The following is a 26,493-nucleotide window of genomic DNA, read 5'->3' as shown; positions in this document are numbered from 1 at the left end:
TAAAGGCTTTTTGTGTTTTGCCTTTTTCTGGGTAGATTAGGCTTGGAGCATGCCATAGGAATGTCTTCCTGGATGGCTAAGTGGGTAAAAAATCCCCTGCAGTGCAAGAGATGCTGTAGTGGTGAGTTTAGTCCTCGTCAGGAACATCCCCTGAAGGAGAGCAAGGCAAGCCACTGCAGCCTTTTTTCTTTTTTTACTGCAGTATTCTTGCCTGGAGAATCCAGCCCCCTGGCCAAAGGATCCTGGTGGGCTACATTCAATCGGGTCGCAAAGAGTCGGACACCAGACTAAATGACTGAGCATTTCCCACATATTGCAGGGAAATACATACACACCTGGTCTTTGATATTCAACTGGTTGACATACAGGTCTTGTTATGAGTAATAGGATCGGAAGAGTTACGAGGAAAATGGATTCAAAGTAGCTTTAAACATAATTTTGTTTTAGGGCTTCCCTTGGTGGCTCAGATGGTTAAGAATCCACCTGCAACGAGGGAGACCTGGGTTTGATCCCTGGGTTGGGAAGATCCCCTGGAGAAGGGAATGGCTACCCATTTCAGTATTCTGTCCTGGAGAATTCCATGGACAGAGAAGACTTGCAATCTACAGTCCATGTGGTCCATGAGGTCGCAAAGAGTCAGACACAACTGAGGGACTTTCATTAGTTGTTTTAAGATGGTTTGTTCTTTCTCCCCTCGGTGTTATGACTTTTTCTTTTATTATTATGTTGGTTTAACTAAATGCAATTTAAAATCAGCCAAGAAAAAATAAACAGTCAATCTAAGATAGATTTCCCAGGCAGTTCAGTGGTTAAGGCTTGGAACTTCCACTGCAGGGGGCCTGGGTTCAGTCCCTGGTCAGGAAACTAAGATCCCACATGTCTCCAAGTGCAGCCCCCCCCCAAATTTTTTTCAATCTTAAGAAAGAAATGGAAAATTTTATTCAAGCCAACCTGAGGATTATAACCCACGAGACAGTCTCTCAGAAAGTTCTGAGGACTGTTCTGCTATTAGAGGTCAAAGCACAGTTACATAAGTTTTTGAGACAAAGGATTATACCTCAATTAACACGTTGACAGTTTATATAGTCCAGCAAGGTGAATTGTGGGTCATCATGACCCCTTACAGGATTGAGAAAGGGACCCCTAACAAGTTACCTTACTGGTGCCAGGAGGAAATCTGTTTTTTTTAGGGGGGAGGTACATAGGAATTCTTGTTTCAAAGGCAATCTATTAACGTATAATACAGATACATAATGCACACTAAAGGGGAGTGGTAGTGGCTCAAATGGCAGGGAAAATTTGGTACACTTTTCTTGTTCTGTCTTAAAAGTAATTCTGTTTCATCACCGATGTGTACTGCTCATATCTACATTCAGGTGAGTAACCAGCAGAGGTTCACACATTCAGGTGAGTAACCAGCAGAGGTTCTAAAAGTAAGAGAAATAAAAATTCAGGATTTTAGAAGGTTAAACATGACAGTAATAAATAACCTCATCCACAGATGCTTGGCTCATATTTATAAGGTTAGAAAACTAATTTGATACATCCCAGCACATCTTGGTCTTACATGAGTCAGGAAGTGTTAGTATCATTTAGAGACAGAATATACGAGCTTCAGATGAAGTATTGATTTGTAATAGGCTAAGAATGTGAAGTCTTAGTTCCTTAAAGAAAAGATAAAAACTCTTAAAGAGTATTCAGATTTTTAAAAGTTGTATATAAAATGGCATTTTGAAAATGCATTTATATGTTATTTCTGAAAAGAGAAGAATGTGGAAAAAATGCCAATAAAATGTGGAAGCCTGCAGCAAGGTAAGGGGCTAGAGATACAGTGGTAAACAAGACCTGAATCTGTTACTGAACTCAGGTCTGGCAGCCGGCTGCTTGAAAATCAGTTCCCAAGAGGCAAGTGTTGGTAGAAATGGAAAACATTGCTTTTAATCAGAATGCCAGCAATCTGGGGAGAAGTTGGACTCACATCCCTGAAAACCAGCTTCTAAGGTTCTACTGGGCCATGAAAGTTTTTAACAGGGAAAGGGAAGTAATCTCAGTTAATCATTGGAGATAGGGGGTCAGAGTCATCATCATTATCTCCTCTGCTCGCAGGCTTCTTGACTTCTTGTTAGTTGTGTTTAGATGCTATCTTGTTTACACAGTTTGTTCCATACAGTTTGTTTGAAGATTACTGAAGGGGAAACTGGGGAAGAGATCTGGCCACCTGTTGATTACTTATTCTTCATTTCTACATCTTTGATATACAGAGAGAACCAAGAGGTTAGGCAAGGTATTGTGTGATCAAAAGATACAGACGGGAAAAAAAAAACAGAAAAAGATTTGGAAGGTGTGCTTGGGCCAGGAGATGAGTGGAGTGTGGGGTCGCCTAGTTTAAGGTTAGTTACTGTAAAGCTTTGCTAAAGTGACAAGACAAAGGGGACCTCTTGCAAAGAACTGCCAAAAGGTGGTCACTCTTTTTGCTTTAAATACCTCACAGTTGAGAAGGGAGAAGTAAATGCATTTATAACACAGTAGGTAGAGGCACTTACAAAGGTAATTAGGGATACAAAGCACAGTGTGGTCACTGTCAGCTGGGAAGCTAAGGGGAAGCATCCAAAGAGGTAAGGAGAGCTGAGAATCTGCTCGAAGGAGGCCAAGGGTTGGCATGGAATGTGAGGGGTCTCCAGAAAGGTTGGAGGAAAGGAGAATGGATGTGGAAGGGCTGAGACCAGAGACAAGGGGCTCTTGTGTGAAAGTGACTGGAAGGGACCTTATAACTCTTTAAGACTTAAGGAACTGGTAGGATGAGATGAAATGATAGTCACCTTATTCATGCTACTGTGATGCAATGACAAATGTGGTTGATTCAGAAAACCACAGACTGCATGTTCACAGAGCACTGTGCTTTCTGCCTTGCTGGAAGACCTGGGGCAGAAATGTCTTTACAACAGAAAGTTAAGTGACAGTTACACAGCATCGTAGGTAAGTAGGTAAGGTGTGTTCTTTGAGGAGAAGTGAAGTGAAGTCGCTCAGTCGTGTCCAACTCTTTGTGACCCCATGGACTGTAGCCTACCAGGCTTCTCCGTCCATGGGATTCTCCAGGCAAGAGTACTGGAGTTGGTTACCGTTTCCTTCTCCAGGGGATCTTCCTGACCCAGGGATCGAACCCGGTCTTCCGCATTGTAGGCAGACTCTTTACCGTCTGAGCCACCAGCTAAGACTAACTTTCACCACAAGTCAATGGGTGACTTCCTCTGAGATGTGGAAGCCAGGAAGATCAGTCTTTCACGACCAAAGTTTGAGATGGTGTATATAATGCTTTCTCAGAGAAATGAACTTGACTGGAGCTCAGACCGCCTGACGGAAACCCGTGGCTTTCCAGGAAGAACCGGGCTTGATCCAGTGCCACATGTACCTAGTAGCACCTGTTCCCTTGAGGAGGTTTGTGACAGGTGCTCCAGCCAGCATGTGTGAGAATGGGGACATAACCACACCCTTTCCGTTTAGAGGAGGAAGTGAGACCGTGGGTCAAAATGCCTATCGTGGCGAAGACGTTCATAAACCACCACGGGTGCCTTTGTTATTATGCAGGATTAGACTAGTTCTCTGTCTCTTTTTTCCTCCCTCCTCGCCCCCACCTCTCTTTCAAGACAAAGGAAACCTGGCCTCTCCAAGCAGGCGGACTTGAGCAGGCAGAGGCCGTCCACGCGGACCCGTGGCAGGAAGCATGTGCTCGGCCTGCAGAGGGGCGCGGCGACCCTGCCTGGGTGCGGGGCTCCGGATGCGGTGGCTGGGGCGGTGGCAGCCTGGAGTAGGAGACGGAATCGGCCGCCTGTGATTGGGTGCCTGGAAGCCGTATGCTAATGAGGCTTACTGCGGCCCCGAAGTGTTTCTGGGCTATTTCCGGGCGAATATGGTATATTGAAGTTTGCCGTTTTACCAAGTTACGGGATATAATATGGAAATGTTTGTGAGGAGGGGAAGGGAGCGACACAAATGTGACCATCGGTAAAAAGTGTGCGGCTCCCGCGGACCCAGCGGCGGCTGGCGGGTGGAGGTTAAGACTATACTTTCAGGGATCATTTCTATAGTTCGTTACTAGAGAAGTTTCTCTGATCGTGTAGAGCACCCGAAACCACGAGGAAGAGACGCAGTGTTTTCTCCTGAGCGTGAAGTTGGCGTTTGGTGCTGCTTGTGCAGCTGCCATGGGCCGTTGATGATCGTTCTTCTCTTCTTTTTTGGGAGAGTAAGAGGGAGAAGACACCGTCTGAGTGGTTTCATTTCCATTTTGTGTTTTGAAAAGTGGGGTGAATATTTTTGTGGTCTTGACAGTCTTCTTCGTTATCTGAGTTTCTTTTTGGGTCTTGTTATGGTTTTTGTATTTGGAGTAGGTTTGTGCTTTTTCCCGGGGCAGTAAGTGTATTCGTGGGTCGCTATGCTGATTTTTCGAGGGTTGTGTTATTTCCAAAAGTGAATGTTTGTGTTAGCTTATTTAGGTTTCTTATGTAACAGTGTGTTTAGGTGCTGAGTTGTTGACTCTTTGCGTCGTCGCGGACTGTAGGTTCAGTATCTAATCTTTCCAGTGACTGTTGAGGTCTGATTTACTTTAGGGATTGAGCGGTTGGATCTACTTTCTGTCTAATGGGACTTTTTCAACACCACAGTTAAGCTCTGTGGTGCTACTGGAAAAACTCTTTCTTTGATTGGATAGACTTTTGTTCACAAAGTAATGTTTTTGTTTTCCAATGATGCTGTGTAGGTTTATTATAGTCTTTCTTTCAAGGAGTGAAAGTGTCTTTTCATTTCATGGCTGTGGTCACCATTTGCAGTGTTTTTGGAGCCCAAGAAAATAAAGTCTATCATTGTTTTCCCATTTATTTGCCATGAAGTGATGGGGCCAGATGCCATTATCTTAGTTTTCTGAATGTTGAGTTTTAAGCCAGCTTTCCCACTCTCTTCGAGTCTCTTTAGTTCTTCTTTGCTTTCTGCCATAGGGTGTGTTATCTGTGGATCTGAGATTGTTGATGTTTCTCCTGGCAATCTTGATTCTAGCTTGAACTTCATTCAGCCCACCGTTTCTCATGAGGTACTCTGCATGTAAGTTAAATAAGCAGGGTGACAGTATACACCCTTTGCATACTCTTTTCCCAGTTTTGAATCAATCTGTTGTTTCATGTCTGGTTCTAACTTGCTTCTTGACCTGCATACAGATTTCTTGGGAGGCAGGTCAGGTGGTCTGGTATTTCCATCTCTTCACGAATTTTCCAGCTCGTGTGATCCTTTGCATAGTCAATGAAGCAGATGTAGATGTTTTTCTGGAAATTTGCTTTTTCTATGATCCAACGGATGTTGGCAATTTGATCTCTGGTTCCTCTGCCTTTTCTAAATCCAGCTTGAATATCTGGAAGTTCTCAGTTCATGTACTGTTGAAGCGTAGCTTGGAGAATTTTGGGCATTACTTTGCTAGAGTGTGAGAGGAGTGCAATTGTGCAGTAGTTTGAACATTCTTTGGCATTGCCTTTCTGTGGGATTGGAATGAAAACTGACCTTTTCCAGTCCTGTGGCCACTGCTGAGTTTGCCAAATTTGCCGTCATATTGAGTGCAGCACTTTAACAGCATCGTATTTTAGGATTTGAAATAGCTCAGCTGGAATCCCATAACCTCCACTAGCTTTGTTTGTAGTGATGCTTCCTAAGGCCCACTTGACTTTGCATTCCAGAATGTCTGGCTCTAGATGAGTGATCACACCATCGTGGTTATCTGTGTTGTGAAGATCTTTTTTGTATAGTTCGTCTGTGTTTCTTTGCCACCTCTTCTTAGTATCTTCTGCTTCTGTTAGGGCCATACCATTTCTGTCCTTTATCGTGCCCATCTTTGCATGAAGTGTTCCCTTGGTATCTCTAATTTTCTTGAAGAGATTTCTAATCTTCCCCATTCTTTTGTTTTCCTCTATTTCTTTGCATTGATTGCTGAGGAAGGCTTTCTTATCTCTCCTTGCTATTCTTTGGAACTCTGCATTCAGATGGATGTATCTTTTCTCCTTTGCCTTTCACTTCTCTTCTTTTCTCAGCTATTTGTAAGGCCTCTGCAGGTAACATTTTTGCCCTTTTGCATTTCTTTTTCTTGGGGATGGTCTTGATCAATGCCTGTACACTGTCATGAACCTCCATCCATAGTTTTTCAGGCACTCTATCAGATTTTAATGCCCTGAATCTATTTGTCACTTCCACCCTATTATCGTAAGGGATTTGATTTAGATCATACCTGAATGGTCTAGTAGTTTTCTGTAGTTTCTTCAGTTTAAGTCTGAATTTGGCAATAAGGAGTTCATGATCTTAAGGGCTCTCTTAAGGTTACTATTTTCAGTCTTTTACATGGTAGTATAGCAGAGGGGTCGTTCATCATGAAACTCGTTTTTTGTTTTTTTAAACATATATATGTTATATCCAGTAGTCTTGCCTGGAAAATCCTATGGATGGAGGAGCCTGGTAGGCTGCAGTCCATGGGGTCGCTAAGGGTCGGACACGACTGAGTGACTTCACTTTCACTTCTCACTTTCACACATTGGAGAAGGAAATGGCAACCCACTCCACTGTTCCTGCCTGGAGAATCCCAGGGACGGGGGAGCCTGGTGGGCTGCTGTCTATGGGGTCGCACAGAGTCGGACACGACTGAAGTGACTTAGCAGCAGCAGCATGTTATATACATATGTAATATATTTATATGTGTGTGTGTGTGAAGTCGCTTCAGTGTTGTTCGACTGTGACCCTGTGGGTTGTAACCTACCAGGTTTCTCTGTCCATGGGGTTTTCCAGGAAAGAATATTGGAGTGGGTTGCCATGCTCTCTTCCAGGGGATTTTCCCAAGTCAGGGATCAACCACATTTCTTATATCTCCTTCACAGGCAGATGGGTTCGTTATCACTATCTCTGTTCATTAATGTTAAACCCCTTTTATTCTCTGTTACTATTCCTCATCTTCTGGGGTCTGAAAGGATTTTCATGGTTGTATTTTAAAAAAAGCTTTTATCTGTACCTTTTTAAGAGATTCTTGAACCTTCAAAATTAATCCTTTAATCCTGTTTATCGCATATCCCTTTTCTCACATTTTCATTTATTTCATCAAGGATACTTGCTTCTTCAAAGGTTTTGATTACTTTTATTTTACATAAATTTCCATTTCCTCTATTTTGAGGGTTATTTAGAAGATTAAATGGTGTGATCCATGTAAAGGGTTTAGTACATGGCCTGGAAGTACTACAGAAGTAGTACTGTAGAAATACTATTAAAGTACTATAGAAATAGTGTCCTAATGAACAAGGGAAACCACATTTAAGTAATTTTTTTATGTTTTTAGGAGTTGAGGTACATAATCTTTTATACTTACCTGACAGCTTTTTTTTGTTCTTTTTACTCATGTCCAACTCTTTGGACCTTCATGGACAGCAGCCTGCCTAGGCTCCTCTGTGCTTTGCTATCTCCTGGAGTTTGCTCAAATTCATGCCCATTGAGTCAGTGATACTCTCTGACCATCTCATCTTCTGCCTCCCTCTTCTCCTTTTGCTTACAATCTTTACCAGCATCAGGGTCTTTTCCAATGAGTCAGCTCTTCTCATTACATGGCCAGAGAATAGAAACTTCAGCTTCATCGTCAGTCTTTCCAATGAATATTTAAAGTTGATTTCCTTTAGGATTGACTGGTTTGATCTCCTTGCAGTCTCAGGGACTCTCAAGACTTATCTCTAACACCACAGATTGAAAGCCTTTATTCCTCAGGCCTCAGCCTTCTTTATGGTCTAACTCTCCCATCTGTACATGACTACTGGAAAAACCATAGCTTTGACTTGGACAGTATGAAAAGGCGGCCAGGTAGCCAGTGCTTAAAAGGCCCAAACTCCGTGGTGCTCTGGGATAAACACTGTGCCTTTCTTCACCACAGCCAGTGTCAATAGATTGGCTTTACTGCATGTGGACCAAACCAAAAGTTTGGTTTGGTACCAGTAGTTTGAAAATCATTTATATGGTATTTCTGAAATAAGAGGAATGTTGGAAAATGCTGCCATCCATAAAAAGTCTGTGGCTGCCATGGACCCAATGGAGGTTGCCAGGTTAAAGTCAAGACTGGCTTTAGGAGTTATTATTTCTATAAAATTTGCTGTTACTAGAGACGTTTCTGTGTGGAGTCCTTGAAATCTGAAATCCAGGAGGAAGTACGTTCTCCTCCGAGTGTCAAGTCAGCTCTTGGTGCTGCTAATTGCCATTTGCCGCTGATGACTGTTCATTTCCTCGGGAGGAGTACGAGGGAGGGGACTGTTTCTGAGTGGTTTCGTCCCATTACTGTCCCAGAAGGTAGATGAATATTTGCCACTAGGGGCTGTTTTCTGTATTTTTTTTTTCACATGTTCAAATTGCACAATACTTTTTAACCTATGTAATAGATGTGGTTTTTTCCCTACCTCACTTTTGTGTAAGCTGTGGTTTTTTCTTTCTTTTGACCAGGCCATGCGGCCTATGGGATCTTAGTTCCCTGACCAGGGATGGAACCCACACTGTCTGCAGTGGAAGCGTGGGGTCTTTACCACTGGACCACCATGGACGTCCTAAACTGTGATTTTTCTTTGAAATGAAGGAAAATTTGTCTGATGCACTTTGGTGTTTTAGTTTCCTGATTGAACTTATGGGTCATATGATTTGAGGGTTTATTTTCATGCTTGGGGTGGGCTGATCAAGGATATTGAAATAGTTACTTTCCTCTTCTCTACTCTCCTGTTAGCCAGGTCACTCTTGCCTGACACATGTAGGCAGACATCCCTTCCTGTACTTTATGGTGATTTATTTCTCCATATCTCAGTCCAAGGTAAGGAAATAGGATGTGTGTATGAATGCTAAGTCACTTCAGTCCTGTCTGACCCATTGTGACGTTATGGACCGTAGCCTGCCAGACTCCTCTGTCCTTGGGATTCTCTAGGCAAGAACACTGGAGTCGGTTGCACTTTTCTCCTCCAGGGGGATCATCCATCCCAGGGATTGAACCCCTCGTCTCTGATGTCTCCTGCATTGGCAGGCAGGTTCTTGACCACTAGTGCCACCTGGGAAGCCCACAGGACTTTAGCCCAGAAGAGGAATGACAGAAGGCAGAGTTTGGCAAAAGGTGGAGGACAGAAAACTAAAGGTAGTGGGCACTGTTGAAAGAGAGTGACTACATCAGCTGTGCATTTGAAGGTCACTCTAAAAGCTACATGGCGGGACTTCCCTGGTGGACCAGTGGTTAAGAACCCACCTGCCAATGAAGGGGACACAGATTCCACCCTTGCTCTGGGAAGACTCCACATGCCACAGAGCAATTAAGTCTGTGTGCTCTGTAGCCTGTGTTCGTCATCGAGAGGAGAAGCCTGCACATCGCAACGAAGAATAGCCCCTGCTCATTGCAACTACAGAAAGCCCCCATGCTGCAGTGAAGGCCTGCACAGTCAAAAATGAAATGAATAAATAAATTAATAAAAATAAATAAAAGCTATGCTGTGATTATACTTCTGGGGAGGGGTGGGATGCCAAGTGTGAGGACCAATGAAGCACATGCTGCATAGACGAGACCTGAAAGATATGTTAAGTGGTAAGGCTGACAGGACTTGGGAGTTGGTTTGTTGACAAAACTTCAATTCAGAGTCAAGAAGAAACAAATTTTATTTTAACCAGTCTGAAGGTTATAACTTGAGAAGCAAGAGTCTCAGAAAGCGATTAGAAGGTAAAGACACAGTTACACAGCTTCTTCAAAGAATCGTACATCAAAATGACATACTGAGGGCTTCCCTGGTGGTACAGTGTTGGCCGGAGACACAGGTTCCATCCCAGGTTCAGGAAGATTCCTCATGCCCAGGGCAGCTAAATCCTGTGTGCCACAACCAGTGAACCGCTGCCCCCACCCAGAGTCCATGCTCCGAAACAAGAGACAATGAAGAGATGCACTGGCTGCATCTCAAGACCCTGAGCACAGCAACGAATAACCTGGGCAACCAAAAATAAACAAATTTTAAAATGATTTTTTAAAAAGTAAATATTAAGAAAAGTAAATATTAATATTTTACATAAAGTTCACCGAAGAACAGGTAGTCCAGGTGAACCTGTATAAAGTAGGCAGTAAGTGACCATGCTCTTCTATAGAAATGAGCAAGAATGCGATTCTTTTAAGAAGTCTCATTGCAGGTGTTAGAAGGAAAAAAAACATTATGGTTTACTGCAACTTCCACAGAGCAAATGAGCCCAAGTGCTCTAGACCCAGAGCTCTGCATCAAGAAAGAGAAATCTAAAAATCTCAACACCACACCAAAGAGTAGCCCTGCGCATTGATGTGGTTCTCTCCAAAAGAGAGGCCTTCCCTGAGCACCCAGATCTGAAGTGGCCGTCAAATCCCTCTGTTTGAACTCTTATCCTCTTCATGCCTCATCATCTCATCCTCTTGGGTAATTGTTGTCATGTCTCTGCCCTACCAGAGTGTAAGCTTTTTGTGAGAGTAGGGACCTCTGTCTTCCCAATAGCTAGAGTAATCTTTAGCACATAGAAAGCCAAACCAGGGTGATGGTTAAGGTGCCACCTACCAGCTCTGCTATTGACAGACCTCAGGCCAGTTACCTGAGGCCTTTCTGTGCCTTAGTTCCCCCATCCATAAAAATGGGATGATTATACTTGTATTGGTCTCATAGTTAAAGCAGTTAAAATGATGAGTGGTGGCTGGCAAACTCACAATGAATAGTAGCTAGTATTGTCATAGTTGGCACTCAGGTATTTGTCGGGGGAAGAAATGATGTCAAAGGCAGCAGCCAGCTTTGTTTTAAAACTTCAGAAAGTGTGAACAGGTAGTGCAATCCTATGGCAAAACCCCCAAAGGTTCTGTTTTCCAGAGCTGGTTGTCAGCCACCCAGCCCCCGTCTCTGCCTCAGTCATGGTGACCTCTTATGAGAGTTTGAAAGTCTAACTTCTTGGACAGGCTTGAATGCAGCCACTAAGATTGAGTAATCAGTGGAATCAGCTAGGTTCTCAGGAGCAAAGGCAGAGGCCCGCCCTTTCCTGTACAGCTTTCAGGGGCGGGGCGGCTTTAAGTCAATCGGTGTAGCGAATGCCGCCTGGGCTGTAAAGATTGGGGTTGTGATTGGCTGTCACTCTGTATTATGTAAATTAAGTGTGATTTTTAAAAACTGTTATTTTCAGTGAAAATGTTCAAATGAGTTGGTAGATGACAGCATTTGAAAGCTGTATTGCAAGAACTCTTTCTGGTTTTTTTCCCAGTAGAAGAAAAAATGGCAAAGTGGTGGGGAAACCGTGCTGCCCTCAGTGTAAAGTGCACAGCTAGCACAGACCCGGCAGCGGCTGGGAGATGGAGGTTAAGACTATACTTTCAGGGATCATTTCTATAGTTTGTTACTAGAGAAGTTTCTCTGAACGTGTAGGGCACCCGAAACCATGAGGAGGAGATGTAGTGTTCTCTCCTGAGCGTGAAGCTGGTCTTTGGTGTTGCTTCTGCAGCTGCCACTGGTCATTGATGATCGTTCTTCTCTTCCTTTGGGAGAGTAAGAGGGAGAGGACACCGTCTGAGTGGTTTCGTTTACAATTGAAGTTTTTCTAAAGAAAGTGAGTCATTTATAGTGTTTGTTGTTTATTTGCCCTTTTTAGTTCTATAGGAGTTTTAATTAAGATATACCTTATTGCAAGTGGCCTTTGTCACAGCACTGGAGGCATATATCTTTTATATGTGTGTGCTGAGTCATCCCAGTCATATTTACCTATACAGTCCATGGGGTTGCAAAGAGTCGGACATGACCGAGTAACTTCACTTCATGTGTGTCTATCATGTGTTCTTTAGGCAAATACACTGAAATGGGTTGTAATTTTCTTTTCCAGAGCATTTTTCTCCAGCTAGGGATTAAACCTGCACTAACGCTATTATTAGTCAGTGTTAAACCTCTTTTACTGTCATTGCTATTAAATCTATGTAGTTCTTACATGAGTTTCTCTTTTATGGGTATACTATAGAGGCCAAGCTTTCTTTGTAAGCCTAAATTAGTTCTTAAAATATTGGGAGCTGTGAGAGGAGCAGTTTATGCTCTGGAATATGCCTTGGTCTGTTATTTACTAGTTGTGGGTTCCTGGGAAGTTCCCGGACCCCAATCTATGTAAATGTTATGCTAATAGCATCAACATATAGAGCTGTCATTAAGGGTGAAATTACATAAAGCACAGTAGGTGAGCACTGCTTTCCCCCTTTGTGAGAATGCCCCTCCTTTAGATGAGAAATCCCTCTTTCTCTAGTCTTTGCTGTAACAGCACCATCCATTGAGTTGTTCAGGTGCAAATCAATATGTCAATCTTTGAAACCTTTTCCCCTGACACCCCCACCCCTCCTCCTGCAGCAAGCCCACCAATGAGTCCCATCCTACCAACTGAATTTCCAGAGCAGCCCACATTTCTCCTTCCTTGCAAGCCACCATGATCTTTCCTTCAGACACCTTGCTTGCAGTGGCCTTAGAACGGGTCTTCATAGCTTCCAACCTCTCAATGGCTTCACTCATACTTAAAATCCAGACTCCCGGGATGTTGGACTTGGACTTGCCTGCCTAGAAAATGCTCAGACATTGACCTGCCTGCACTTCCTCCTACCCTGTGTTCTCTAGCTGTCTTCCTTTTGCTGACACACACAATCTTGTTCCTTTCTTTGGGTCATCGTATTCATTGTTTTCTCCACTTAAATGCAAACTCAAAAAAGAGGCCTTCCGTGAGCACCCAAATCTGAAGTGGCCGTCAAATCCCTCTCTATTTGAACTCTTATCCTCTGCATGCCTCATCATCTCATCCTCTTGGGTAACTGTCATGTCTCTGCCCTACCAGAGTGTAAGCTTTTTGTGAGAGTAGGGACCTCTGTCTGCCCAATAGCTAGAGTAATCTTTAGCACATAGAAAGCCAAACCATGGGTGATGGTTAAGGTGCCACCTACCAGGGCAAGCCACTCCAGTACTCTTGCCTAGAAAATCCCATGGATGGAGCAGCCTGGTAGGCTGCAGTCCGTGGGGTCGCTAAGGGTCAGACACGACTCAGCGACTTCACTTTCACTTTTCACTTTCACACATTGGAGAAGGAAATGGCAGCCCACTCCAGTGTTCTTGCCTGGAGAATCCCAGGGATGGGGGAGCCTGGTGGGCTTCCATCTATGCGGTCACACAGAGTCGGACACGACTGAAGTGACTTAGCAGCAGCAACCAGCTCTGCTATTGACAGATCTCAGGCCAGTTACCTGAGGCCTTTCTGTGCCTTAGTTCTCCTGTCCATAAAAATGGGATGATTATACTTGTATTGGTCTCTTAGTTAAAGCAGTTAAAATGAAGAATGGTGCTGGCAAACTCACAATGAATAGTAGCTAGTATTGTCATAGTTGGCACTCAGGTATTTGTCGGGGGAAGAAATGATGTCAAAGGCAGCAGCCAGCTTTGTTTTAAAACTTCAGAAAGTGTGAACAGGTAGTGCAATCCTATGGCAAAACCCCCAAAGGTTCTGTTTTCCAGAGCTGGTTGTCAGCCACCCAGCCCCCGTCTCTGCCTCAGTCATGGTGACCTCTTATGAGAGTTTGAAAGTCTAACTTCTTGGACAGGCTTGAATGCAGCCACTAAGATTGAGTAATCAGTGGAATCAGCTAGGTTCTCAGGAGCAAAGGCAGAGGCCCACCCTTTCCTGTACAGCTTTCAGGGGCGGGGCAGCTTTACTCAGGGAATGCCTCCTGGGCTTTAAAGACTGGGGTTGTGATTGGTTGTCACTCTGTATTATGTAAAGTAAGTGTGATTTTTAAAAACTGTTAAGTTATTTTCAGTGAAAATGTTCAAATGAGTTGGTAGATGACAGCATTTGAAAGCTGTATTGCAAGAACTCTTTCTGGTTTTTTTCCCAGTAGAAGAAAAAATGGCAAAGTGGTGGGGAAACCGTGCTGCCCTCAGTGTAAAGTGCACAGCTAGCACAGACCCGGCAGCGGCTGGGAGATGGAGGTTAAGACTATACTTTCAGGGATCATTTCTATAGTTTGTTACTAGAGAAGTTTCTCTGAACGTGTAGGGCACCCGAAACCATGAGGAGGAGATGTAGTGTTCTCTCCTGAGCGTGAAGCTGGTCTTTGGTGTTGCTTCTGCAGCTGCCACTGGTCATTGATGATCGTTCTTCTCTTCCTTTGGGAGAGCAAGAGGGAGAGGACACCGTCTGAGTGGTTTTGCTTATAGTTGTTTTATGTTAGATGTTGTTTATCTTTCTTTTTGTTGTTTGTGGTATTTAGAGCTATTGAAGTTTGTATTTGATTGTGTTTATTCTCTTGTGGAAAAGAGACATCTTGTGAGTGGTTTTCTTCAGTTCAGTTGCTTAGTTGTGTCTGACTCTTTACTATCCAAGGGATTGCAGCACACCGGGCTTCCCAGCCCATCTCTCTTGTCCCTTTTCCTCCCCCTTTCAATCTTTCTAGGCATCTGGGTCTTTTCCAGCGTGTCAGTTGTTTGTATCAGGTGGCCAAAGTTTCAGTTTCACATCACTTCTTCCAGTGAATATTCATGAGGACTGATTTCCTTTAGGATGGACTGGTTGGGTCTCCTTGCAGTCCAAGGGACTCTCAAGAGTCTTCTCCAACACCCCAGTTCAAAAGCATCAATTCTTTGGCACTCAGCTTTTTTAATAGTCCAACTCTCACATCCATACATGACTACTGGAAAAACCATAGCTTTGACTTCAGTTCAGTTCAGTCACTCAGTCATGTCCGACTCTTTTCAGCCTCCTGGACTCTAGCCCGCCAGGCTCCTCTGTCCATGGAATTTTCCAGGCAAGAAATACTGGAGTGGGTTGGCGTTTCCTCCTCCAGGGGATCCTCCCTACCCAGGGATCATACCTGAGTGTCTTGCCTCCTACATTGGCAGGCAGATTCTTTACCACTGTGCTACCTGGGAAGCTCCTGGTTCAGCCAAATAAATAAATATTAAATAAAAATGTTTTTATTGGGAAGCCCTGGTGGTGCAGTGGTAAAGAATCCTCCTGGCAATGTAGGCGACTCAAAAGACAAGGGTTTGATCCTTGGGCTGGGAAGATCCCCTGGAGAAGGAAATGGTAACCCACTCCAGTAGTCTTGACTGGAGAATCCCATGGCCAAAGGAGCCCGGTGAGCTTCAGTCCATGAGGTCGCAAAGATTCAGACACAACTGAGCACACATTCCCAGTGCTTTGATAAAGCAGGTTGGTAGCTGGGATGTCCTTCAGTCTTTTATTACAAAAAGTAAGTTATTTTAACCAGTGGAATCAAAGATATACAAATATAGTCTAAAATTGCTAATCTGCCTTTATGAAATTGGTATCACACTATAACATTCTGTAAGTTGCTTTTCTCATTTTTTTGAAATTCATATATTTATTTCAAGAAACAGGAAAAGACAACAAAATCATTCAAAATCACTATCAGCAGAAATTCAGAGCCCTCTCTGATGGTGTTTGTTTGCCTTGTTTTGTTTTTAATACTTAAGAAAATAGTAGTGGATAAAAAAGTAGTGGGTAAGTAGGAGAAGGCAATGGCAAGCCACTCCAGTACTCTTGCCTAGAAAATCCCATGGGTGGAGGAGCCTGGTAGGCTGCAGTCCGTGGTGTCGCTAAGGGTCAGACACGACTGAGTGACTTCACTTTCACTTTTCACTTTCACACATTGGAGAAGGAAATGGCAACCGGAGAATCCCAGGGACGGGGGAGCCTGGTGGGCTTCCGTCTATGGGGTCACACAGGGTCAGACACGACTGAAGTGACTTAGCAGCAGCAAGTTGATACTGTAAGTTTATTCATTTGGTTGTTCATTTTACAAACATCATCAAAGAGATTTTATATCAGAGCAAACAATAAAGGAGCAAACAAATAGCAGTTTAGTGTGTTTTTGTGTGTGTGCCTGAAGGATAGAGTATGTACAAGATGTTTTACGAAGTAAGCACTGAAAGGCAAATTGGACCAGACTCTAGAATGCCATAAATTCCAGGCTAAAGAGCTTCTCCTGAAACGCAGTGGGCCCCATAATCCTTGCCACTGGTGTCTTCAGCCTGCCTTTTGTCTGTGGAAAGCCTGTGTTACCTAGTGTTTTTGTGGGTCCAGCTGCTTGCCGCTCAGAAGCCAGTAAATAGGCCAGGTTGGTGGAAAGAAAAATTTGCTTTATTTCACATGCTAGCAACTTGGAGGGTGGTGGACATCTGAAAGCACCTGTATCACTTGCACAAAGTAGATTTTCGTTTGAAAAATTTTATATATTCATTTTGGGCTGTGCTGGGTTTTTTTTGCAGTGCCTGAGATTTCTCTAGTTGCGGCGAGCAGGGGGTACCTCTCTAGTTGCGGTGTGGAGGTTTCTCATTATGTTGACTTTTCTTGTTGCGGAGCACCAGTGCAGTAGTTGTGGCGCCCGGACTTTGTTGCCCTGCAGCATGTGGGATCTTCCCAAACCAGGGATCCAACTTGAGTCCCCTGCATTGGCAGGCATATTCTTAATCATTGGACCACCAAAGAAGTCCAAAACGGATTATTTTTTAAGCTTAAATCCCATTACTGGTTAAAAAAGTGTTGGAATTTTAATTTTTAATATTTATAAAGTAGGTGTTATTTGCTAAACTCTGTTAGATACTTCAAATCCATCATTTTAGCTCATATCCATTCATTGATTAAACCCCCTAATGTTGCCTGCTTGCTTAGATTTTTTTATTTTCCCATTTAATAGTACAGTTTGTCTATCTGTATTCTAACTGGTAGAGATCTAATTCATTTTAGTTAACTGCTTAATATTTTATTATCTGTATTACCATAATTTATCCATTGCCTGTACTGGTAGATACTAAGATTTCTTTTTTGGCTGTTTCTTTTACTAGAAACAATTCTTTGATAAATTTCTTTGTAATAAATTTTTACATAATGGGTTTTTAATACTCAAAGTTGGATTTCTGGGTCAAATTTTTAATAAATATTGCTACATTGCTTTCCAAAGGCATTGTAACTGTTCACACTTCCAGTTGCATTTAGGAAAGTGTCCCGTGTTCCCACCTCTTCTGCAGCACTGAGTATTTTCTCATTTTTCAATTTTATTCAAGCTTTCAGTTCAGTTCAGTTCAGTTGCTCAGTCGTGTCCGACTCTTTGCGACCCCATGAATCACAGCACGCCAGGCCTCCCTGTCCATCACCAACTCCCGGAGTTCACTCAAACTCATGTCCATCGAGACAATGATGCCATCCAGCCATCTCATTCTCTGTCGTCCCCTTCTCCTCCCGCCTCCAATCCCTCCTAGCATCAGTCTTTTCCAGTGAGTCAACTCGTCGCATGAGGTGGCCAAAGTATTGGAGTTTCAAGCTTTAGAGGAATTTTATTCTTCTCACTGTTTCAACTCAGACATCATGTTATATTGGTTTATTGAATATTCCAGAGTAGGGTGAAATATCCATCATTTCCAACATTCCTGGCAGAACAGCTGGTGCAAAGGAAGGTGATGAGCATGAGGGGCTGGGAGACTACGGTCCATAGGGTCGCAAAGAGTTGGACACGACTGAAGCACACATGCACACGCATGGTTCATTATGGCTGAAGTGAGGGGGGATTTGGTGCAAAATAAGGCTTACTCCTTGGAAGGAAAGTTATGACCAACCTTGATAGTATATTAAAAAGCAGAGACATTACTTTGCCAACCAAGGTCCGTCTAGTCAAGGCTATGGTTTTTCCTGTGGTCATGTATGTATGTGAGAGTTGGACTGTGAAGAAAGCTGATCGCCGAAGAATTGATGCTTTTGAACTGTGGTGCTGGAGAAGACTCTTGAGAGTCCCTTGGACTGCAAGAAGATCCAACCAGTCCATTCTAAAGGAGATCAGTCCTGGGTGTTCATTGGAAGGACTGATGCTAAAGCTGAAACTGCAATACTTTGGCCACCTCATGCGACGAGTTGACTCATTGGAAAAGACTCTGATGCTGGGAAAGGTTGGGGCCGGGAGGAGAAGGGGACGACAGAGAATGAGATGGCTGGATGGCATCACCGACTCTGTGGACATGAGTTTGAGTGAACTCCGGGAGTTGGTGATGGACAGGGAGGCCTGGCGTGCTGTGATTCATGGGGTCGCGGAGAGTCGGACACGACTGAGCGACTGAACTGAACTGAAGGCTGGGTAGACTCATGTGGGCTAGACTCTATGGGACTTGGTAAACTGTTCAGAGAAAGGCTATCTTCAGCCCAAGAGTTGGGAAGTAACTCTGGACTAAAAAAAAAAAAGTACAACGTGAGAATTGCGACTCAAGTTTTATTTGGGGTAATATGAAAACTGCAGCCTGGGAGACAGGATTTCAGATAGCTCTGAGAAACTGTTCTATAGAGGTAGGGGGAAAGGTCAGTATATATATGTGATTTTGGTAAAGGGAGGGTACATTCAATCAAGCACATTTTTTTTCTTAGAAAGTTTCTGCTGGTCTCGTGAAGCTTCTGCGAGTCACGAGAAAGTGTTGTCACCATGAAGGATTTTAGTGCTTTTCTTAACTATGAGGAGATACAAGAATTGGGCTCATAAAGTCAGCTCCTAGGATATCTAACTGTCTGAGGACCTGTCCTGCCAGTTTTCTCCAAGCAGAGTGCCTCATTTCTGCTCTCCACCTCGAACTCTTTCAGGGTGTGTTGAAGATCAGCACAGCACATGATTTAAACCTTGTAGAGGTAGGTAGCAAGCACCCATGGCAAGCGCCAGTTTGTAGCTGACACTACCAAAGCTTTAAGCAGGAGAATGACATACTGTCCTGCTTATTTAAACGCAATTTTTATCTACATAAAAATTCCTTGGTTTGGAAAAAAGAAAAATCCCAAACAGTATTTTTATTTTGGCCTTTTGATCATAGCATAAAGCGGTTTGCAAATGTAATAGGTTCTGGCTTCTGCTCGTTCCTTTCACCATCCACTTGGTGCTCTCGTGAGAGGCCTCCTTGCTTCGGCCGCCAGTCTCAGAAGAGGCGGAAGGCTCAGTCTGCCGCGCACTCTGTAGTCGTCAGCCTTTTGCGTAATCCTGATGCTGCGGGTCTGCCGGGACAAACGGGGAGGGGTTGGATATAACTGGCGTGTGATTGGCTGCTTAAAAGCCGTATGTTAATTAAGTAGCAATTAGAAATGTCCTCTGAACCGGTGAGAATGTTCAAAAAGCTTTGTCAGTCTTTGGTAATGCAAGGATTCTTTAGAAAACACATACTAGTGTATATTTTGAGGCAATAATGCGCTTTTTTTAAAAAAAAAACTCACCATCACTAAAATATGTGTGCCTTTTGTACACCTCTTGAAAACCAGCTGTGTGTTTTTAAGACTATACTTTCAGGGATCATTTCTATAGTTCGTTACTAGAGAAGTTTCTCTGAACGTGTAGAGCACCCGAAACCACGAGGAGGAGATGAAGCGTTTTCTCCTGAGCGTGAAGTTGGCTTTTGGTGCTGCTTCTGCAGCTGCTACTAGCCGTTGATGATCGTTCTTCATTTCCTTTTGGAGATGAAGAGGGAGAGAACGTAGTCTGAGTGGTTTCAGGCATTCTTTAAATGGCTTTCTCCTGAGCGTGAAGTTGGCTTTTGGTGCTGCTTCTGCAGCTGCTACTAGCCGTTGATGATCGTTCTTCATTTCCTTTTGGAGATGAAGAGGGAGAGAACGTAGTCTGAGTGGTTTCAGGCATTCTTTAAATGGCTCTGTATGAATAGGGTTTCTTGTAGTTTTTTATTTGGGGCCTTTATTTGGCTCATTATGAGTTCCTACAGGTACTAGTCATCGGGCAGTGTGCTCTTTTTTTTGTACTCAAGCAAGGGCACTGAGTTTTTTCTGGAGTAGAAATGGTTTAAGGTCTTGTCTGACTCTGCAGCCCGGTAAATTACAACATGTCAGGCCTCCTTGTTCACCACCAGTTCCTGGAGTCCACCCAAACTCATGTCCATCGAGTTGATGATGCCATCCAACCATCTCATTTTTTGTCGTTCTCTTCTTATGTTTTTAATTTTTCTAAGCATCAGGGTCCTTTCCAGTGAGTCAGCTCTTCTCATCAGGTGACCAAAGTATTGGAGTTTCAGCTTCAACATCAGCCCTTCCAATGAACACCCAGGACTGATCGCCTTTAGATTGGACTGGTTGCATTTCCTGGCAGTCCAAGGGACTCTCAAGAGTCTTCTCCAGCACCACAGTTCAAAAGCATCAATTCTTCGCAATCAGCTTTCTTCACAGTCCAACTCTCATATCCATACATGACCACTAGAAAAACCATAGCCTTGACTAGACGGACCTTGGTTGGCAAAGTAATGTCTCTGCTTTTTAGTAAGTAGTCTAGGTTGGTCATAACTTTTCCAAGGAGCAAACGTCTTAATTTTATGGCTGCAGTCACCATCTCCAGTGATTTGGAGGATACTGGCAAGTTGCAGTCCATTGGGTCACAGTTGGACACGACTGAGTGACTTTTAAACATTTTTCAGTTATGTTTATGTTGCGCCTTTTGATCCCATGTGTTTTTAGTTTGCTGAGTTTGTTGTGTGTACACATCTCAAAATATCATGAATTCCCTTTTTATGTTGGACTGTGAAGAAGGCTGATCTCCAAAGAATCGATGCTTTTGAACTGTGGTGTTGGAGAAGACTCTTTTTTTTTTTTTTGGAGAAGACTCTTGAGAGTCCCTTATACTGCAAGGAGATCCAACCAGTCCATTCTAGAGGAGATCAATCCTGGATGTTCATTGGAGGGACTGATGCTAAAGCTGAAGCTGCAATACTTTGGCCACCTCATGTGACGAGTTGACTCACTGGAAAAGACTCTGATGCTGGGAAAGGTTGGGGGCGGGAGGAGTAGGGGACGACGGAGAATGAGATGGCTGGATGGCATCACCGCCTCTGTGGACATGAGTTTGAGTGTACTCCGGGAGTTGGTGATGGACAGGGAGGCCTGGCGTTCTGTGATTCATGGGGTCGCGGAGAGTCGGACACGACTGAGCGACTGATCTGATCTGATGTTGTTTGAAGATTGAGAATAGTTTTCATACCTTTTATGTTGTTTGAAGACTGAGAACAGTTTTCATACCTTTTCTTTTGTTCATGTAGTGGAGTGTGGTTTTCAGCAGGCATTTTCTGGAAACAACATTTTGAGTGTGTAAACACTGGTTTCTCTCTAGTTGATTCTGTGTCCTTCTGTGTTACTATCAGTAATGAGGGCTTTCTTTTAATTAAAAAATACTGTATAAAGGAATTTTTTCTCTTGAATTTGCATTGATCCTGATATTTGCTTTGCAGGAATTTATGTTGATGCAGTTAACTCCTTGGACCAGACAGCCCTTTTCATTGCAGCATTATTAGGCCTTCCAAAATTAGTTGATGTCCTGGTGGATTATGGAGCAGATCCAAATCAGTAAGTATAATAAGATCACTATAGAAAATACACACTAAAGATCAATTGGAGCGTTTGGAAACTAATTTAACAAGATATTAAAAGAACCTTTACTGATTTATGTTGATGAACTACATTTGTACACTTATATTGAAACATCCTTTATTTTATTTTATTGGTTGCACAGCTTGCAGGATCTTAGTCCCCTGACCAGGAATTAAACCCAGGCACCCAGTGGAAAATTGGAGTCCTAACCACTAGAGTGCTGTGGCTCAGTTGGTAAAGCATCTGCCTGCAATTCGGGAAACCTGGGTTTGATCCCTGGGTCGGGAAGATCCCCTGGAGAAAGAAATGGCAAGCCACTCCAGTACTCTTGCCTGGAAAATCCCATGGCTTGAAAATCCCATGGACGGAGGAGCCTGATAGGCTACAGTCCATGGGGTCACAAAGAGTCAGACACTACTGATCAATTTCTCTGAAAGCCTCTTTAAAAACCCACTAGACTACCAGGGAATTACCAGAAACGTGATTTTTTAACTGTTAATAAAGTTTTCTGAGCAGTTTTACTAGACCCTATGAAATAAGTTAACCTCACTACTCATTAATTAATTTTGTCATTAACAAGTACTGCTTGTATAGTTCCATCCACATTATTGTTTGTATGATTCATTTAAAAGCACTTTAACATACCCCACAGCTAAGTTCTTAATTAAGTTCTTGGCAGTGCTTTGTCAGGATGACATTTGTAGTTGTGGTTTAGAAGAATTTGAGTAATGGTCCAAATTTTAATATGAGAGAGCAACACACTGTAATGAGGCAGCTAAAAGTGAACATTTCTTCTCTCCATGTAGGACTTTTTGCTTTGCCCAGGGCCTTCCCAGGTCACAGGCAAAAGCAGGTATTTTTACGGTTTCCATTGAACAGAACCAGAAACAAATTTTGAGCATTTACATGATTCCAGCTAATTTTCACAGGAATGCCAGAATATGTACAATCATAAGTCATAAAATAGCTTTCGTATCTAATATAAGGAGGCCCTACTTAATATATTTTTTAAAAAGTACTGATTTTGGAAGTTTGTTGTTGTTGTTATAAGATTGTTTACTTAGAGGGAAAAAAAAATTGGAAGCTTGGAGAAGTATAAGGGAAAAACTAATCAGTATAAGAATTCTGTAACCCAGAGATAACATAATGAACATTTTGCTTTGTTTCCTTCCAGAATTTTTCTGGACTCACATACACTCTGTCTCTACTGTATCAAAACTCAGAAATAGCCCTGCCTGCAGTTCTGCTGCAAAAATAAGTAAATAAAAAATAAAATTATAATAATAAAAAAGCAAAAGAAAAATAATCTTTAATACTCCTGATTAGGGGACTGACCCCCCAGAAAGTTTAAATGGCTAGTTCATAATGGTGCATTGTGTTAATGACAAGTCTGAGACAAGGAGCCCAGCACCTGAAGAATTCAGAAATTCCCTCATAACAGGAGGAGGTGGGAAAGGACAATATCAGGAGGAGGAAGGTAGACCCCTTAGCTTTTAATTTTGTGATAGGAACACTTTCATGTACTTTATTTTTTTTTGAGGTGTAATGCAACTTGATCACTTTATTCAAGTCTTCAAAATAGTCTTTATTCTACATTTTTAGTATAAAAAATCCACAAGTTAAGTGCACCACAGTGCAGAGAGAGACATACAACTCTGAACTTCCATAGCAGTCAATGGTACAGTCCAACATCACATGTACAGAACACAAATTTAGATGAACTGAAAGTATAAGATAAAATAAAATCCAATTTTAGAAAACAAAAATCAAAATATTAAGGATCCCTGAAATATTCTTAACCCTAATGAGATTTCACTGGACTCAAGTCATTTAGTAGTGAGGCATTCACAATATGACCCCATTAACCCAGCTGAGGAATTCTTGGGAGCCAGAAGTGGCTACATCAGACACTAACAAGAAATGGTAACCAATTTCTGATCTGCAAACTCCCCTTAATTTGGCTCCAGAGTCATCAGGCTTTTAAATGCATCCTCCTCCTTGCCCCTCAAAGTTATAAACAGACTGCTGTTTACAGTACAGTTTGCACTGATATCCTTTATTAAAATAAGGTTCAGTTTTTCTGGCACCAAAACAAATTTGGGCTTGGTTCATGTCTGAAGAGAAAACCTATGAGGAGGGTCCAAAAGGCACCCTCCGCTTTTGCCCGAGGAGATGCAAAATCAGAAGCAATGGGTCCTGCGTTTGGGGCACAGAGGGGGTTTCAGAGGATCCTTTGTGAAAGACTAGTTAAAAGATGACAAGTGGGGGGAAGTGCAAGGAGAGAAGGAAATTAGTCTGACTGGCTTTCTGTCCTGCACCATTGATTCAGTGGAGACTGGTGGGAAGGAGTGGGAGACAAGGGTTGAGGGTAGGACCAGAGGCAAAGGACGGAAGGAAAAGGCAGACAACTAATGTGGTTCGTTTATAACAAGTAATAGAAATCAAAGACTTAAGGAGATTAAAGACCAATCAGAATAATTTGGCAACTTCAATTCTTAGGAAGATCAAAGTTCCCTCCAAACCTAATTTGATGTTTTATTACTAAAAGCAAAGACCAGTATGGTACAGTATTACTCCAGAGGAATTAAAGGAAGATCCTTAGGGCTGCTTCATCCACATTCATTTTATGAATGGATACCTCCCCTACCTCAAAATGCTTTAGAAAGGTACTGCTACCATTACATGGTTCCTTATTAAGTTTGAAAAGTGCCTGGAAGTTTGGGCACCAGAAAGACACCCTAACAACATGTGTCTAAACTGCAGCTTCAGGTTAATATGACCAAAGCAGTTACATTGTGAGAAGTGCTGAAAGTATGTGATGTCTTTCCTGGCATAGAGATGGCCTTGGTTCTTCAACAGATGGTGTAGCCACCATCTGAGCCACCCATGAAGAAGTTTCCCTTCCGCTGAGTTACGAGGACATTTGCTCCCTTCATGACTGCCAGCTGAGCAGCATTGGGAGGGCATCCAGGGGGAGGAGGAGGAATGTTTCCAGCAGTAGCGCCAGCTCCAAATCTGGCCCCTGCATCATACCCTCCTTCTACCAGCACTGTTGAACCGGGTGGATCGATGGGACCAACTGGATAATAAGCCATGGGGATTGTGGAGCCTAAAGGTCCAGCAGCCACAGACTGGGCCATGGGAAGATACAGTGAGGCGCCAGGAAACGTAGCTGACATGGTGGGGACAGTGGCAGCCCGTGGGTGCACAAAGCTTGGACAGTAGAGCTCTGAGTGGGCAGGTGGAGCATCAGTATAGGGTGGGACCTGAGGAAGATGCAAGGTCTGAGGATACACAGTGTTCCCAGGAGGCTGCACGGGGTAAGTTGGCTGCGTTGGATATTGACCTTTGCTGTTCATGGTGGCTGCGGGTCTGGCTCGGCTCAGCGTCGCGGACGGTTATTTTTTTCGTCCTCTTCCTCTTCATGTACTTTAAAAATATCTTCCATCAAGTTGAAAGGAAATTTCTGGGGGGAGAACATATTCCTGAGGGCTCCATGGAAATGCTGTGATGGCCTGGGCTTACTGAGGTCACAGAGTCAGATACCTGCAGGACTAAGTGGGTTCAGTGGGTACAGGCTCTATCTAAGTAGCATCTGATGCAACTGGGCAGAAAAGGAAGCCATGGAGGCCAGATTTTCCAAAAGACTAAAAATCCCAGCTTTTATTGTAAAATCCCCAAAGTGTTAAATATTGTCCATTACTTTAAATTCTTATTTTAAAATACTATAAGGACCAAATAAGACATGCCTCTGGGTTGCCAAATCAGTCTGTGGGCCTCCAATTTTCAGCCTCTAGGATAAATTAACAAAGCAACACATTTTGATACCACTTAAAATGGCGACCCACTCCAGTGTTCTTGCCTGGAGAATCCCAGGGACAGGGGAGCCTGGTGAGCTGCCGTCTATGGGGTCACAAAGAGTCAGACACGACTGAAGTGACTTAGCAGCAGTAGCAGCAATCTGGATTCTCTTGTATGGTTAGTTGGGCATAAGAAATATTATTCCTTTTTTCCTTAGCATTCAAGAGAAATAAAAAATAATATCTTCTCTCTTCCTACCCAGCTCTCTTACTGTTTATGGGAAGAATGATTGGAAGGTTGTAAAACATTATATACAAATTCATTTTTAAAGCGAGGAGAATGGTACAGTTCCTGTAGTGCAGTGTGCTGGGCTGCTCATCAGACCTAGGGATAGGAGAGACCTCACAGTGAGATAGGCCACTGCCTCACTGGCATCACCTGGGGAACTCGTAAAAGGTACACATTCCTGAGCTCCATACTTGCACATTCTGATTCAGTCTGCTGTGTAGTCTGATATCTGTATTTTTGACAAATATCCCAATGACTTATTAAATAAATTATGTATGTCTGTATATTGGAATACTATGCAGCTATTAAAAAGGAATTGAGGTGGCTTATAGTTTTCATATTGAAATTTATCCTTGATGTATTATTAAAAGAAAAAATGTAAATGCATAACAGTTAATATAGCATTCTTTGTTTTGTTTTTTGGCCAAGTTATGTGGTTTGTGGGATCTTAATTACCTGGCTGGAGATTGAACCCAGGCTCTCAGCAGTGGTGAAAGTGCCAAGTCCTAACCCCTGGACCACCAGGGAATTCCCAATATAGCATATTTTTATTCCTACTTGTATGTGCATAAAAAGTTTCTGGAAGGATACAGAAACTGGTAACAGTAGTTGCCTCTAGACAAGAGAATTGTGGGTCTGGAATTGGGAGACTTTCTTCTTATCTTCTTCTTTTCCTCTTCCTTTTTTAATTATTATTTAAAAAAAATTCTTCTTCCTTCTTTTCCCCTTCCTTCTCCCATTTTTATTTCTTTTTAAATTAAAGAGAGCAAGCTCTGGAACTTCCCTGGTGGTTCAGACTCCATGCAGGGAGCTCAGGTTTGATCCCCTGGTTGGGAAACTTAAAATCTTGCATGCTGCTTAGCATGGCCAAAAGAAAAAATCAAGCTCTGTAGGTGATCCTGATGTGCAACCATGTTAGGAAACCACAACTGCATATCACATCTTCACATCTCATGAAGGGTGTCCCTT

At 42.9% G+C, this 26,493-nt stretch overlaps 1 protein-coding gene, 5 non-coding genes and 2 pseudogenes across 6 annotated transcripts in view; 7 read left to right on the top strand and 1 right to left on the bottom strand.

The window, feature by feature from the left end:
* The window catches only part of TEX14 (testis expressed 14, intercellular bridge forming factor), a 103,530-nt gene that overhangs the window by 22,712 nt on the left and 54,325 nt on the right, over positions 1-26,493 (top strand). The window contains exon 3 of the mRNA XM_088828629.1: positions 21,297-21,411. Coding sequence (XP_088684755.1) covers positions 21,297-21,411 — 115 coding nt within the window. The remainder of the gene's footprint in view (positions 1-21,296; positions 21,412-26,493) is intronic.
* On the top strand, positions 4,055-4,270 carry LOC129544885 (small nucleolar RNA U3). Its single transcript, XR_008683623.2, has one exon. It is a non-coding gene; the product is annotated as a small nucleolar RNA U3 (small nucleolar RNA).
* Positions 8,112-8,319, top strand: LOC129544887 (small nucleolar RNA U3). Its single transcript, XR_008683625.1, has one exon. It is a non-coding gene; the product is annotated as a small nucleolar RNA U3 (small nucleolar RNA).
* Positions 11,375-11,588, top strand: LOC129544884 (small nucleolar RNA U3). Its single transcript, XR_008683622.2, has one exon. It is a non-coding gene; the product is annotated as a small nucleolar RNA U3 (small nucleolar RNA).
* On the top strand, positions 14,022-14,235 carry LOC129544883 (small nucleolar RNA U3). Its single transcript, XR_008683621.2, has one exon. It is a non-coding gene; the product is annotated as a small nucleolar RNA U3 (small nucleolar RNA).
* LOC129544882 (small nucleolar RNA U3) lies at positions 19,345-19,558 on the top strand. The gene has a single exon (XR_008683620.1). It is a non-coding gene; the product is annotated as a small nucleolar RNA U3 (small nucleolar RNA).
* LOC148774636 (small nucleolar RNA U3) lies at positions 19,571-19,691 on the top strand (annotated as a pseudogene).
* LOC129539207 (DAZ-associated protein 2 pseudogene) lies at positions 24,222-24,852 on the bottom strand (annotated as a pseudogene).

Source organism: Moschus berezovskii, chromosome 20 (assembly GCF_049115385.1).
Source record: "Moschus berezovskii isolate FMDL1 chromosome 20, NW_MosBer_1.0, whole genome shotgun sequence".
In the NCBI taxonomy this organism is placed as follows: Eukaryota; Metazoa; Chordata; class Mammalia; order Artiodactyla; family Moschidae; genus Moschus; species Moschus berezovskii.
The sequence above is the reverse complement of the archived record's forward strand: the minus strand, read 5'-3'. Positions and strand labels throughout refer to the sequence as shown.